The following is a 15,842-nucleotide window of genomic DNA, read 5'->3' as shown; positions in this document are numbered from 1 at the left end:
ATTGTTACGATCCGTTTAATACTTTTATTTTATATTATATATTAATTTGTTATCACAATCAACGAAATCGTAACTTATAAAAAACTATTCAATTCTCAACTGACTTTTCTCCAATTTATTCTGACTGACAACTCTCTATTTTTTTTTATGTTTCCATGCCATCCCAACACAGCATCTATGATGAATAAATTTCATATAATTCAACAGAAATTTTTTCTAGTTCCTAATACTCATTGAACAAACTAAACGAAACAATATTATTTTGGGAAAACTCAAACCATAACAAAATCCCCAAAATTAAAATATTTATTCCCCAAATTGAAAATTTCGGGAATAAACATTTTAAATTTAACAAACTGAATTTTACACAAACAAAAAAAAATCATCAATTATTAACCTAAATCTTTTTTCTTGAACTTTTTATTTTTCCATTTTTTTCTCTTTTTTCTCCTTAAAGAACTCTCTCCAATCCATTCCACTCCCTCTCTCACTCTTTGGATGATATTCACCCATTTTCTGTTCCTTGTGTAATTCCACTTCCTTATATATGCTCCTTCTTCATCATTGAACCATGAAAATGCTCGATTTTCCAATTCCTCAACATTCCTAATTAATGGCACTAGGACAGTATATTTTCCTTTTACTTTTCCATTGAAATTCCATTTTTTATCCCCTAACTTGATTATTTCTGACGTAGAATTTTCTTTGTGCATGACTCTTTCTGATGTTTCTTTTTGTATTTCATCATTCTCCTTTATTTCGTTTATGTCATCATCCAGTTGTTCCTGTACCTCTTTTCGAATATAATTCTCTGTAAAATCTAATTCCTCCTGATTTCGTCTCTCTGCTTTTTGTTCCATTGATAAAATATTTGTTTTTTTGTTCTCCATTCTCTCTGCACATTCTTTGATTTTTCTTTCTATTTCCGTACTATTTTGACCAAATTTCCCAAATTGTTCATCCAACTTCATGAATTTGTAGCAGTATTTCTCCCCAGATTTAAGAATATAAACAAGGCGACAGTGGCAACAGGGTAAGTTCGGCAGGTACTAAAAAGCCGAACCGACCAACACCGAACACGCCGAACACGGGCAGTCCCCCGAGAAACTCCAAGCGGCACGTCACGTCGTCCCTTTACAAATTTGTACGAATCTTTTCGATGTCAATAAACAATTAAATCAGAAAAGTGTTTCAGTGTAAAAGTCTCTAACAAATTGTTCATCCAGTTTGTTAGAATGCTTTTCAAATTTCTTAAAATGTTCAGACTGTTCATCGAATATCTTGTTTATGTCTTCTCTCATCTTCAAAATAAAATCCAGTATATTGGAATTGTTGTTTTCTTGAGCTCCAGCTAAACTTTTGTTTCTGGATTCCATATTTTGAGTATTTCCATCACTAAAATCGCCACACGTTGGTTGCGCCATTTTGTTACGATCCGTTTAATATACCTTTATTTTATTTTATACATTAATTTGTTATCACAATCAACGAAATCGCAACTTGAAAAATTGAAATTCAATTCTCCACTGACTTTTCTAAAAATTCCCGACTGACAATTCTCTATTTTTTTTATGTTTTCATGCCATCCCAACACAGCATCTAGGATGAATGAATTTCTTATGAATTAACAAAAATTTCTTCTGGGTTCATTAGAACCCAATACAATGAGTATTAACTCATTGAACAAACTAAACTAAACAATATTCTTTTGGGAAAACTCAAACCATAACAAAATCCCAATTTTGTTTCCGTTTATTATACTTTTATTTTATATTATAAATTAATTTGTTATTACAATCAACGGAATCGCAACTTGAAAAGGAATTCAATGCTCAACTAAAAATAACTGACTTTTCTTCAATTTATTCTGACTGACAACTCTCTATTTTTTTTATGTTTCCATGCCATCCTAACACAGCATCTATGATGAATAAATTTCATATAATTCAACAGAAATTTCTTCTAGTTCCTAATACTCATTGAACAAACTAAACGAAACAATATTATTTTGGGAAAACTCAAACCATAACAGTATTTTTATTTTTCTTATATACTCAACAAACTCCCAAGAATCCATGACGTGGGAATCCGTTTTCCCGACTATGTTCTGCAGGATATTATTTAGAAAACACCCCATGTTATAAGATGGGGATGTCATAAGATGGGGATTTCATAATGGTGAGAGAGTTCTCTAGATTCCTGTCTTGTGTATTGTTATTTGTGATATTGTTCCAAAGTCCTTTTTTTGTGTTCCCAAATAGTATATAAAACTGTATAATTTTTAATGAGAAATGGATCACGCCTTCACAGTAAGGCAGGTAAATAATAAACAAATTAATTCAGATGCATAACATCCGCAGATAATTAAATCTACGAATTTTACGATCTAAATCGAACTAACAAACTACCATCGCTCGAAGTATTACCAGAATTTTCATTTCGTCGACAGAGAGTAGATGCTGACCATGGTTTCGGTTTTATTTGACCTCGTCAGAGCAACAAAACTCATTCGTCAACGAAATGCTATGAATTGCCGGCTCCTTTTATTCCATATCAGTGGCGGGTATGATGTATAAATACATCGTACCGACATCTGACAGAGAAACGGGAACCAACCCAATTCAATTTCCTAACTCTCAGAGCGAAGATAGCAGTATGCATCCATATGCTTTTTTCCCATATTGCAGATATCGTATATTACGATAATTAAGCAAGGGAAAAAGCGCGGAAAGGTTCGGATCATTGCAGTTACCGATCTGCGGCGGACACGTAAAATAAGAAATGGATCACGCCTTCACAGTAAGGCAGGTAAATAATAAACAAATTAATTCAGATGCATAACATCCGCAGATAATTAAATCAACGAATGTTACGATCTGAATCGAACTAACAAACAACCATCGCTCGAAGGAGCCGGCAATTCATAGCATTTCGTTGACGAATGAGTTTTGTTGCTCTGACGAGGTCAAATAAGACCGAAACCATGGTCAGCATCTACTCTTTGTCGACGAAATGAAAATTCTGGTAATACTTCGAGCGATGGTAGTTTGTTAGTTCGATTTATCGTAACATTCGTTGATTTAATTATCTGCGGATGTTATGCATCTGAATTAAGTTGTTTATTGTATAATTTTTATTGTAATATCTAAAGTAGAGTAATTTCTTTTTACACTTGAGAATGGCTAAAAACAATAGCCGAAACGTTGTCTTTGATGAATAGAAATAAAGAGTAGTTTACTGAATTTCGGTCACCTATACCCAATAACCAAATATATATTATTCAAACAAAGGTTCAAAACCTAGTCAAGAATATGAACATGGGTTTTTATGACGCTGTAAGAGAACAGTATGGTCCTGAAGTATGAGTACAGTTGAAGATGTTATCGAAGCTAATGGATGTGAGAGGTAGATATGTGAATCGGAGAATTTTCTTACACTAATACCTACATACATCAAGATTAATATCTCAAGATACAGTGTTGACAGTAAAACATTTTGAGATATTGATGGAACAAATGCGTAATCTAACATCTAGCATGGAACGCATTGAAAAACGTCAGGATGACGTTCAATTGTCCAGCTGTTCCGAAGCGATCGCTGAGCACTCCAGAACTCTGGCTGATCATGATTCTGCGATTCATTCTTGCGAGACGGAGATCTGTGAGTTGCGAACTTGTCAACAGTCGCTTTCTGAAAATCTTTCATCCATGAAGAGCACAATGATTAACCTTGAGTCATCGTTTGCCCGGGCCAGTTCTTCTGTGAATGTTGCTGTGGATTCAACCCCTGAAATTTTGGATCGAGTAAAGAGATCCTACAATATCATAATCATCAACGCTCCAGAGGGTAGATGTGAAACAGACGACCGAAAAACAGCATCTACCATTGTCGAACACATACGCAAGTCGTCCAGCCACTCGCTAATGAGTGTTGTCAGATTACGATCAAAAAATACCTCAAGGCCTAGATGGATGAAATTAACCTTCTCAAACCCTGACATTGTCATGAGCCTCCTACGCAACAAAAATTCTCTCCGTGGCCATCCAGAATTCCGAGAAATAATCATCCAGGACGACAAAACCAAGTCCCAGTTAGCTTCTTTACGTACAATCAGGCAGGAGCTCAAAGACCGACAGAACCGAGGTGAGAAGGATCTGACTATCAAATATGTTAATCATGAACCTACGATTGTCGCTTGCCCACGACAGCCTTCTGGTGCTCACGACTCAAAAAACTGAATAACCTCTGCATCTGGCCAGTTCTTTACACAAACGCGCAATCAATATCCTCTAAATATAGTGAACTTCTCATCTACGTCCAAATACACAAGCCATACATAATTTTCATCTCAGAGACTTGGTTGAGGCCATCAATAAGTGACTCTGTCATTTCTATACCAGGGTATTCTTTGTATCGAGCCGACAGTACGGAAACTATTGGTCATCACGGAGTATGCATATATCTCACTGAAGAAATCACTAATTGTTTCAAAATTAATATCCAACAAAACGATTGGCCGAGTATAGATAATTTGTTCATGGTTATTTCCAACCAACACTCCTCTCTCTTTATTGGATGTATATATCGACCCTATCCGTGCTTGTCTGATACAGAGTGTGCGCGATTTCTTACAACAACTTCGGAGAAATATCAGAATATTCTAATCACTGGTGACTTTAATTGTCCAGATGTCGATTGGACGCTTACAGCGATGCCATCTCAGAACTCGCCCTCCTTGCCTTATGCCGACTTCGTTCACGGTTCCGGTTGCCAACAAGTCGTGACTCAACCAACTAGGTACAGATCCGGTCAGACTCCTTCACTTCTTGATCTCTTTATAGTTTCTGATCCAAATATCATCTCAGAAATAAATTATCTGCCACCTTTGGGGAAATCTGACCACTTGGTATTGACAACTGAAATTCAGATGCTCGTTTCTTCCTGTGATCTCAGGGAGGAGAAAACTTTGAGATTTATCGACTACGATGGGGTTTCTTCCCATCTCAATTCTATCGCAACAAAGCTACGGAATATTTGATTCCGTCTGTGGAGTTTTTGTAGGTTCTATATTTGTTATCAGAATTTTAATTCGTTAAAATTTTCAAAGTTGGTGTTCATCCTAAGTGTCCAGGGATTTTTTTCTCGTTGGTACTGCAGAAAACATCAGGTGAGCTTATTTTTCGTATCTTTCTTTCTGATTTTTCTCATAGCGTAGAGAATTTTTGATGAGCCGTTTTGTTTTTATGCATGAGATACATTTTTCTTTTGTCTTGAAAAATTTTATTTTCAATTTCTTTGAGTAGCAAAGTAATTATTAATTAGATTCTAAAATGTCTGACCATTCGGACTGCGATTCCGTAATGGAAGAAGACGCGCCAGAAATCGCTAATGTCGTGTCCGAACACGATATTTTGAGAGAGGAGAACGCAAGTTTGAAAGCGAATTTGAAGGTGAATGAGTTAGATAGATGCGTATCTAGCTTAGTTGCTGAGATTAAAAATCTCAGGGAGAGGCTCGAGTTGCAGGAGGGAAATAAGGAAAGTTACTCCAAAGCACTCAAGAAGAACATTATTTTGAAAAATGTCCAAGAAGTGAACTTACCGGTTCAAAAACAGAAGATGGAGGTGGTCAAAACCCCTCAAACCAAAATTTCCCCACCCGCCAAAAGAGTGAGGAAGGATAGCTCCTCGTCAAATGAAGATACAAACAAGAAAAGAGTCTTGGAAACCCCAGCCCAAGAGAAAACCACTCCAGTGGAGAGAAAAGAAAAAATCCCCCCAGTTACCCTGAGAGGTACGTCCGAATGGACTTCAATTTCGAACGCGTTAATGCGAAACGGTATTAAATACCAAAGAGCGACGACAGTAAAGGACGGTATAAGAATCGTCCCACAAAGCGCCGATGATCATAGAAGGATGACGGACTTCCTACATAAAATAAATAGGGAGTTTTACACTCTTCAACGGGAGGAAGAAAAGAAAATATACGCGGTAGTGAGATACCTACCGCTGGATGCAGATATCCCGACGATCCTTGACGACCTCAAGGATCAAGGGATCGTCGATGCTGAGGTCATAAGGATGACCTCAAATAAAACAAAACAGCCGATGCCCTTATTGCTGGTTAAAACCCAGAATAAGGGTATCTTCGAGGTGAAAAGGCTCTACAACATGAACTGTGTTGTTGAACCTAAGAGAAGGACGATTGGGCCTGGACAATGTTACCGCTGTCAGCGATATGGACATGACCAAAGTAAGTGCACTTTTCCATGGAGGTGCGTGAAATGCTCCGGTAATCACAGCTCCAAGGAGTGTACGCTTACCAGGGAGAACGAGGAGCGAAATGCCTCTTGTGTTCTCTGCGGAGAGCAAGGACATCCAGCCAGCTACAAGGGATGTAGCGAATGGAAATTGGTCACTAAAAAGACCAAGAGATCGCCAAGATCGAACCAGACCAGCTCGAGGCCAACACAAAATACACCGAGGCCATCCCAAAACTCTTCGGAAGTGAAGAAACCCCAGGAAACTGCAACCAAAGTGGTCAAAGACACGGAGAATCCAGAGAAAAAGAAGGAAAAGTCAAAAACCGTCAAAAAAGCCGAAACCAGGAAAGGAATTTCTGGAATCACTGAGGAACTAGATAAGTTCACGAAAAACCTCCTCAGCACGATGATGCACAATCTGGAGAAAGAGATTGAGAAGAAGATGCAGCAAATTATTAAGAATATTTAATGGCTGATACGACGATAAAGAACAATCTCATAATTGTCTCTTGGAACGTCGAAGGATTGAGAGCCCGCAGATCAGAATTCGAAGAACTGATTGAAGAGAAGAGACCGGATGTCATAGCTCTCCAAGAAACAAGACTTAACGCCAACGTTCGGATAGCATTTCCCAATTACGATATCTACAGAAATGATAGACCTAACAGCACAGGTGGCGTTGCTATACTGGCTAGAAGGAATATGGATCACCATTTCGACCACATATTCAATGGACAAGAAGTAGAAGCAATATCGATTATTGTGAATACTAATCGAGGACAAGTGAAGATTATTTCAACTTATAAATCACCGGATAAGGACATGCTGGAAGAGGATCTAAAAATGCTACTAGAAGGAAGACACCCTAAAATCATAATTGGTGATCTTAACTGCAAATCGCAGGAATGGAATAGTAGAGTGGAAAATACCAACGGGAGAAGACTGAAGATTTATGCTGAAAAACTTGATGCAGTTGTAATAGGACCTGATATACCGACCTACATACCAAGAGTAAATGGACTACCTGATGTACTGGACATTGTCGTAATGAAAGACATCACTGAAGAAATCAGCATTGATACAATAGAAGACGGAACTTCAGACCACAATCCCATAGAATTCATAGTGGGACATGTCCCAAGAAACGAAGAAGAGACACAAACCAAGGATCGCACAGACTATGGGAGAAATATAAGAATTTACTTCAGGAGAAAATCACGGAAATTCCCCAAATAAACACCCGGGATGAATTAGATGAAGCAGTTGAAAAATTGGAAAATCAAATAAAAGAAGCCTATGAAGAAAGCACCAAGAGAATAAGGAAACCAATTCCGAAACATTCACACGGAGATACGCCAAGGGATATAAAGGAACTTATAAAAAAGAACAGAAGACTCAGAAAAATCTACAGAACAACAAAAAGAGAAGAAGACAAGAAGAAACTGAATAAGCATAGCCAGATATTGAAAAATGCTTTAACAGAACTGCGTAATAGCAGATGGCACCAGAGATTAAGAGAACTGAATACAATAGATCACTCGGCTTGGAAAATGCAAAAACGCTTACGACGAGAACGAACAGTTATACCTCCACTGCATGGAGCAAACGGAATGGTATATACGAGACTTGAGAAAGCCGAAGCACTGGCCGACTCAATTGAGAGAGAAGCCAGAATAAATTACAGAAATGATGATGACAATGAAGATCTAGAAGAAGAAGTGGAGGCAAACGAAGAACTGATGATGGAACCACCGGAAACCGAAACCATTCCAAAGCCGGCTTCACCAACAGAAATCAAAGAGATCATAATGAAATTGAAAAACAGGAAAGCGCCGGGAGAAGATAGGATAACGAATTATATGTTGAAGAAATTGCCTAGAAAAGGAATAGCAGCCTTGACGAATATAACAAACGGAGTGATGAGGACCGAATACTACCCAAAGAGATGGAAAACTGCAGAAATGATAGTTTTCAACAAGCCTGGAAAGGAACGGAAATTTCCTCAAAATTATAGACCAATCAGCCTACTATCAGCACTAGGAAAAATTGTCGAGAGGGTTATCGCTAAAAGGCTGAATGAGGAAACAGAAATGTTGAAGATAATTCCATCCGAACAATTTGGATTTCGACGAGAACATTCGACTGAACTCCAATTACTACGGCTCATAGAATACGTCACCGAAGGAATGCAGATCAAAACAGGCCACAGGATTAGTTCTGATGGATATCGAGAGAGCTTTTGATAGAGTATGGCACGAAGGCCTTATCTACAAGATGAAAAAAGCAGGATATTCGACCAAGCTATGCAAGATTATAAGGAACTATCTGAGGAATAGAAACTTTTATGTGAAGATAGATGGAGCAACCTCTCGAACCAGACAATTGGAAGCGGGAGTGCCTCAAGGATCGGTACTTGGACCTCTGCTTTACGTAATATACGTTTATGATATCCCGAAGAATGCTAGAAATATGCTCACCTTGTACGCAGATGACACAGGAATAGCGTTCAGACATCGACGCCCAGAGATCATACACCGGAGACTGCAGGAAGCCATAGATGAATTACTCAAATGGTGCATCAAATGGAAAATCCAAATCAATGGAAGAAAGACTCAAGCAATATTACTGCAAAAGAGAAGATTGAGGATGGAAGAAAACCTTGAAGTTGATGGACAAGAGGTTGAATGGAAAAATGAAGCAACATACCTAGGAGTGACGCTTGACAGAGGACTTACATGGAAAAACCACATCAAATGTGCTGTTGATAAAACAAAAGCCGCAATGAGTAAACTTTATCCACTCATAGGCAGAAGAAGTCATATGAATAAGAACATCAAGTTGACGATGATTAAAACTATTGCGCGACCACAACTCACATATGGATCGGCGGCATGGGGCTTCGCAGCCAAGACCCACATCAAGAGAATACAGGCCACTGAGAATAAACTCCTTAGAATGGCGATGGACGTACCCTGGTTTGTTAGGAACAAACAAATCTACAAGGACTTGGAATGGGAACCAGTTACAGAATTTATGAAGAGAAAGGCGGAAAGGATATTCGACAAAGCCAAACAACATCCAAATGAGGAACTACGAAGATTAGTCGACTACGATCCAACAGAAGAAGCTAGAAGGTCAAGAACCTACCACCGAAGACCGAGAGATCAGTTAAGGATTTAAATGTAACCAAAGAAGAGCTTAACCTATAAAAGCTATAGGCAGCATACAACTATCAACACGACTATGATCGTGTGAGAGTCCAGAAACCATAAGAGTCAACTGGTTAATAGGCAAAATGCCCGGAACCTATGAAGAAGCAGTTAAGGGTTTTTAGTGGGTCTCGAGCTCAGAGAGTGAGAATCCCCACACTGTTCGTCTGTTTGCAGATTTTCCCCCTGCTACACAAAAAAAAAAAAAAATTCTATCGACTGGTCTAACATCATGAGCGATTCAGACATCGATACGATTTGGAGCATATTTCTGAACAAAACACGAGTGACTGTTTCAGCTAACGAGCAGATAAGGATTGTCCGAACACACCCATTAAAACCGTGGATCAATGAGCGTATTCTACACCTCGTCAGACAGAAGAAATCTTTGTGGAGAAAATACATTCGAAACAGATCAGTAGAGAATTATGAGAATCATCGATCTTTCTCAAACTTCGTTTCGAAGATTATTCATCAAGCGAAATCCTCTTACGAAGAAAAACTGGTCAATTCTGGGAATAAAAAGAGACTATTCAAGTATGTGAGATCCTCAATCAACTCAAAAGTTGGTATTCCCACTGTAAGGGAGCAATCAGGGAAATTGTGTGGACTTACATCGAGTCTGCCAGGCCCGGATCTAGGGGGGGGGGCAAGCGGGGCGCTTGCCCCGGGCGTCAGCTTAAGGGGGCGCCAAAATCAACCAGAGGTTAAAATTTTTTTATAGTTTCTCGGAAAAAATTAATTTCCTAGTGCTAAAATCGAAACTGTAGAATGGAAACATGATAAACCATCACTATGCCAAAAATCTTCAAAATCAATGAGGGATCAATTAACTGTATGTATACATATGTATTATTCAGTCATCTCTAGGAATGATCGCCACACTTGGGTGAAATAGGTTAAAAGATAGGATATGTCTACTATGTGTCGCAAGCATAGAGCCAGTAATTTCTTTGCCTGGGGAATTACCGACTCATCCTCATTTCATCTGGAACTGAGGGCCAAAATTTCCGATATTTTATGGACCATAACTTAAAAACTAATCCTTTCAGCAAAATTCTGTTCGCATATTCGTAATCTACGCCCTCGATTTAGTAAATACTCCAATATTGGTGGAAATGGCAGAGATCGAAAATTTTTCAAATTTTCCATACTGTATGAATTTTTTGAAAAATATTTTTGATCTCCGATCGAAACCAAATTCGTACTGTACACTAATACGAGTGCGCAGAACACGAATATGCAAACAGATATTTTTTAAAAATTAAGTTTTCAAGTAATGGTCGATGGAAAATCGGAAATTTTGGACCTTCGCGGAAAAATTATATAAAATCTAATTTGTTAGCGGTAGATGAATGAAGTGTGGTTTTTTCTATTCGCAAAGAACCAATCTATCACAAAAGAATCAGCATATGACTAGTGCTTTTTTTCTGGCTGCTACACCTCCTCAAAGTTGACCAATTTCTTCGAAATTTTTATTTATTTCTCAAAATACTGATCCTACAAAAAATCAAATTGCATATTCGTGATCTACGACCTCGAATTAATAAGTAAAATGAACCGGGTCGATATATGTCGCTGAAAATATTAATTTTCGTTCGGAATAATTTCGTTCGTAAAGCGCGGGTAAAAACGATAGGTGAGCGAGGGTTGCAAACGACATTCTTGTGAACACAAACTTTTTTATTTTTCGAACGATTTCAACCTGAGTCATTTTTTCTACTAATTCGTGGTCGAAGATTACGAATAAGCAATTAGATTTTTCCTAAGATGAGTACTTTGGGAAAAATATAACTTTTAATGGAACAATGGGAAAAAAATGAGAGTGATTTTTTTTCTAAAGTACTCATTTAAGGAAAAATCTAATTGCATATTCGTAATCAACGACCTTGAATTTGTGAAAAAAATAACTCGGGTTGAAATCGCGATGACGAATATGCAATGATATGTTTCCTAAGAAACTTAGGGGGGGGGGGGGGGCGCCATCATGAATTTTTGCCCTGGTCAGAAAAAATCGTAGATCCGGGCCTGGAGTCTGCTAACGTCTTATCCGAAACCTTCGCTTCTAATTTCACTGTGGAGCCGATGGATTCTATTCCCACTCCTAATGTGGACCGCATCGCTGCAGACATACCAGACGTCGTGATTACCCAACAAATAATCAAGTATCTATTGGATTTGAGAGTGGATACCGCGCCGGGTATTGATGGGATCACCACTCGTCTGCTTAAACAATGTGCTGAAGCCTTCGCTCCTCCCTTGAAGATTCTGTTCTCGAGATCTGTCAACTCATCCTGTATTCCATCCGACTGGCTCAATGCGTCCATAACTCCCATATTTAAAAAGGGTGATAAACTAGATCCCTCTAACTATCGCCCCATAAGTATACTTTCTGCTGTTTCTAAGGTTCTGGAGAGGATCATAAGCGACCACTTGCAACAATTCTGCTTGGATAACGAGTTGATCCCAAAATCTCAGCACGGATTCGTACCAAAACGCTCCACAACAACGAACCTCCTCTCGTGCGTTGCCGAATGGACTAAGGCCTTGGACTCTGGATCACCTGTTGACGTGATATACTTGGATTTTTCTAGGGCGTTCGATAAGGTGCCTCACAGACGTCTCCTCGCCAAGTTGGAGCATCCGGGTGTTAGAGGAGGACTGTTGCGCTGGCTCAAGTCTTTTCTCTGCAATTGCAGGTTTCGTGTACGTGTGGGTGGTGCTTATTCCACTACTGAGAAACCGGTTACATCGGGTGTTCCGCAAGGATCAGTGTTGGGACCCATCCTCTTTGTTTTATATGTTTCTGATTTGCCTCCACTTATTCGGTCCTTCATCTCTACATTTGCTGACGATACTAAACTCTACGGCTTTCCTCTTCTACAGGGTGATCTCCTTCAGAGGGACCTTGATATCCTCATGGAATGGTGCCTTGCCTGGATGTTGCCACTGAATGTCAGTAAGTGTTGTGTACTTCACATAGGCAAAAATAATCCAAAATTGTCCTATTGGATCGACAGTTGTAGACTGGAGTCAGTGACTCGCCATGTTGATCTGGGAGTTGTTGTGGATTCGGATTTGTGCTGGTCATACCATGTGGCAGCAGTTGCGGGGAAAGCGAGGCAGGTCGGGTACTTGTTGGCTAAGACCTTCAGGAACTCCAGTATTCCGACTTGGAAGTTCTTATATAGAACATATATTCGCCCCATTATGGAGTATGCTGGACAGGTGTGGTGGCCGTCGACCAAATACGATGAAAATTTACTGGAATCCTTTCAACGTTGGACCACACGCCTGCCATACTCATATCAGCGACCGTCCTATGAGGATCGCCTCCTTATATTTGGTCTGTCCAGTTTTGCAGAGCGTCGGGCAAGGGGTGATCTCATTTTCACATTTCGGGCTGTACATGGCCACTTTGGGGAGGAACTCGAAAACATGTATCGCCTTAACACTAATAGTTTGAGAGGTCATCGCTTCAAGCTACAGAAGGAACCATTCAAAACATCGATCGATTAGACAGAGGATCCTTTTCAACAGAGTGTTCAATCAATGGAATCGTCTGCCGACTACAGTTGTGGAGGCTGCCTCGGTGAACGCCTTCAAAAACAGGTTGGATGAAATGCGCATTTTGCTCTTATTTTGTGTTGTTTTATAAGTTAGAATTCTTCTCTCACGATTGTTTGTTACAGAATTGTAGATTTATATTTTTTGGATTTATAGGTTTTACCTCAATCCTAGTTATAATGTAAATAAATAAATAAATAATAAGATGGCAGAGCTACTGAATGATCAGAACATATATGAAGAAATCAATAAAGACCCCACAAATTCTCTACAGGAAAAGAACAATAAAATCATTAAAGATTGGAAATCAAAAAATTTGATAACACTACAGGATTATAATAAATTAATGTGCTATACATCTGTTTGCCCTAAAATATATGGACTTCCGAAGATCCATAAGGAGGGGAGACACCTGAGGCCCATTGTGGCTAGCATGACATCCCCATCTTATAACATGGGGTGTTTTCTAAATAATATCCTGCAGAACATAGTCGGGAAAACGGATTCCCACGTCAAGGATTCTTGGGAGTTTGTTGAGTATATAAGAAAAATAAAAATACCTACTGATCATGTTCTCATGTCCTTAGATGTAGTATCACTTTATACGAACATTCCGGTGGATTTGGCTGTTTTTGTAGTATCAAACAAATGGGAGGTTATAAAAAATCATACATCTCTTAACAAAGACGAATTCTTGGCTGGGGTAAAATTTTGCCTTGAAAATACTTACTTCTCATATAAAGGAAAATGGTACAAACAAAAGGATGGAATTGCTATGGGTAACCCAATAGCAACGTCTATAGCTGACTTAGTGATGGAATATGTTGAGGGAGAAATAAGAAAGTTGTTGATGATAGATGTTGGTTTCTATAAAAGATATATGGATGACATTGTTTTATCTGTACAAGAAGGAAAAGAAAACGAATTTTTGGAATTCTTCAACGGTTTTCATACGAACATAAAGTTCACAATTTCACAAGTTGGTACCAAAAGCCCACCTGGTCCCGAAGGTACCTTCATTATTCTTCATGTCACCCCAAAAAACAAAAGGAAACAGTGGCTATAGGACTCAGTGATAGAGCAATAAAACTTACTTCACCTATACATTTTAATGAATCCCAGTTTTCTGAGGAAAATTGGAGTTCATTTTAGTACATTCCTTTCGTTTTCATATTTCCGCCTTTGAAAATATTTAATTCTCAAATATTCAGTACATTCATTCCGATAGGCAGAGTAAATGTAAAAAACCGTTTATCTGTGTTTAACGTTGTTTTTCTTGCATGCTGTTGAAGATTTCGACGTTTTTCATATGTTGATATGCGATAAATCGGAGCTGACGACGTTTTTCATTCTTGTCGCATTCTGGAATTTTCAGATTTTTAACGTGTGGGGGGATTTGCCTATAAAAGCAGATTTTTCCCCCGCGACGGTCACTTCTATTTCGACTCTTTCACTTTTTTGACTTTTGATTCTCTGTTACTTCAGTCTCTTTAGTTAGTTTACGCTCCGTACTTTTTCTGCGATTCGACTTTGATTGCGTGCCTGACAAACCGTTCAACAAATTTATAGAATAAATTTTGTGTTACGAAGTTAGTGCCATTTGAAATTAATTTTTAGTTTTTTTTTCTTTTCCGCGAGTGCCTGAAATAAAGGAGGTAGGTCCCCGTCTTACCGTTCAGTTTCTTAATTAGACCTACACCGGATACTTCTTTGACACTGCTTTACTGTATCGCTTTCTGTTTTATTTTATCGTACTTTACCCTGTTTCGCGAGTCTGACTTTTCCCTTCGCTATCAGTCATGGCGCGTAAGCCCTTGGGGTACTGAAGGGAAAGTCCCGTAAACTCCCCTGTCCGCGTTCCGCGTCATAATTGTTGAATCCGAAATCTCTTCTTTTCTATCAGTCATGGCGCGTAAGCCCTTGGGGTAGAGAATGAGAGATACCGCTCGTCGTCAGTGAAATCCCGTAGCGCTAAAGATAGACCTTTTCTTCGCTATCAGTCATGGAGCGTTATAGCCCTTGGGGTAGCGGATAAAAGTCTCGAATAGATCCGCCCTGGTTGTGTTCCTTTTCATTGGAGAAACACAATTAATTACAACCCGATACCGTATAGCAAGTCATTTCACTTCGCGAGGTCATCCTTAGTATTCATTTAGTCGGTTCTGGTTGGCGCATTTTATTGAACAACCTTTGATTTTTCACTGCACCCAGTATAAACTTTATAAAGTGCCCGTGACCATATAGCATTTCCCGAATGTATGTTTGCTGATAGATTCGCTCATATTTCATACCTACACATGTCTCCCTTGTACGTATAATCAGTTTCCGAAGGTGTGAATAAACTAGTACATAATTTGATTTTGACTACTTCGTTATCGCTACCACCCTAGATAACAGCGAACTCTGTCTCCGACTAGCAGCTACTCTGGTAGCTATTCTTCCTAGTGAAAAGAATAGCTGGCGCTCGGGATAAGTTTTCTCCGAGGTAACCACGTTACAACATAGAGAAGAAAAATTGGCCTTGGTGAAGCGGGTACTACTTGAATATGGCTTCCCTAAGAAACTTATAGAAAAAATAGTGAAGAATGGCATTTTCCTTTATTACAACACCGAACAGAAAACAAAAAAAGAAATAGATTTGACAAAAATGTTAGTACTACCATACATAAAGGGCGCTGGAGAAAAAATTAGGAACATCATGAAAAAATATGGCTATACAGTCGTTTTTAATAATGAAAACAAGCTGAATACTATTTACACAAAGATTAAAGACAAAACGGAAAAATGGGATCAGTCAAATCTAG

General features: G+C 38.8%; 1 protein-coding gene across 1 annotated transcript; it reads left to right on the top strand.

Annotated features, from left to right (window-relative positions):
• Positions 1-4,004: 4,004 nt before the first annotated feature.
• LOC123311635 lies at positions 4,005-13,171 on the top strand. The gene is made up of 5 exons (XM_044895699.1): positions 4,005-4,143; positions 4,209-5,006; positions 9,681-9,827; positions 11,492-12,430; positions 13,164-13,171. The coding sequence occupies exons 1-5, from the start codon at positions 4,005-4,007 to the stop codon at positions 13,169-13,171; spliced, it is 2,031 nt and encodes a 676-aa protein (XP_044751634.1).
• Positions 13,172-15,842: the final 2,671 nt, after the last annotated feature.

This window comes from Coccinella septempunctata, chromosome 4, assembly GCF_907165205.1.
Source record: "Coccinella septempunctata chromosome 4, icCocSept1.1, whole genome shotgun sequence".
In the NCBI taxonomy this organism is placed as follows: Eukaryota; Metazoa; Arthropoda; class Insecta; order Coleoptera; family Coccinellidae; genus Coccinella; species Coccinella septempunctata.
The sequence above is the reverse complement of the archived record's forward strand: the minus strand, read 5'-3'. Positions and strand labels throughout refer to the sequence as shown.

Bases quoted from the DNA above. Each gene is read 5' to 3' on its own strand.
- LOC123311635 (XM_044895699.1), top strand. From the start codon at position 4,005: ATGAGCCTCCTACGCAACAAAAATTCTCTCCGTGGCCATCCAGAATTC. The intron at 5,007-9,680 runs ATTCTATCGCAA...AAAAAAAAAAAA, and splicing joins TGGGGTTTCTTCCCATCTCA to ATTCTATCGACTGGTCTAAC. The intron at 9,828-11,491 runs GTATTCTACACC...AAAAAATCGTAG, and splicing joins AAAACCGTGGATCAATGAGC to ATCCGGGCCTGGAGTCTGCT.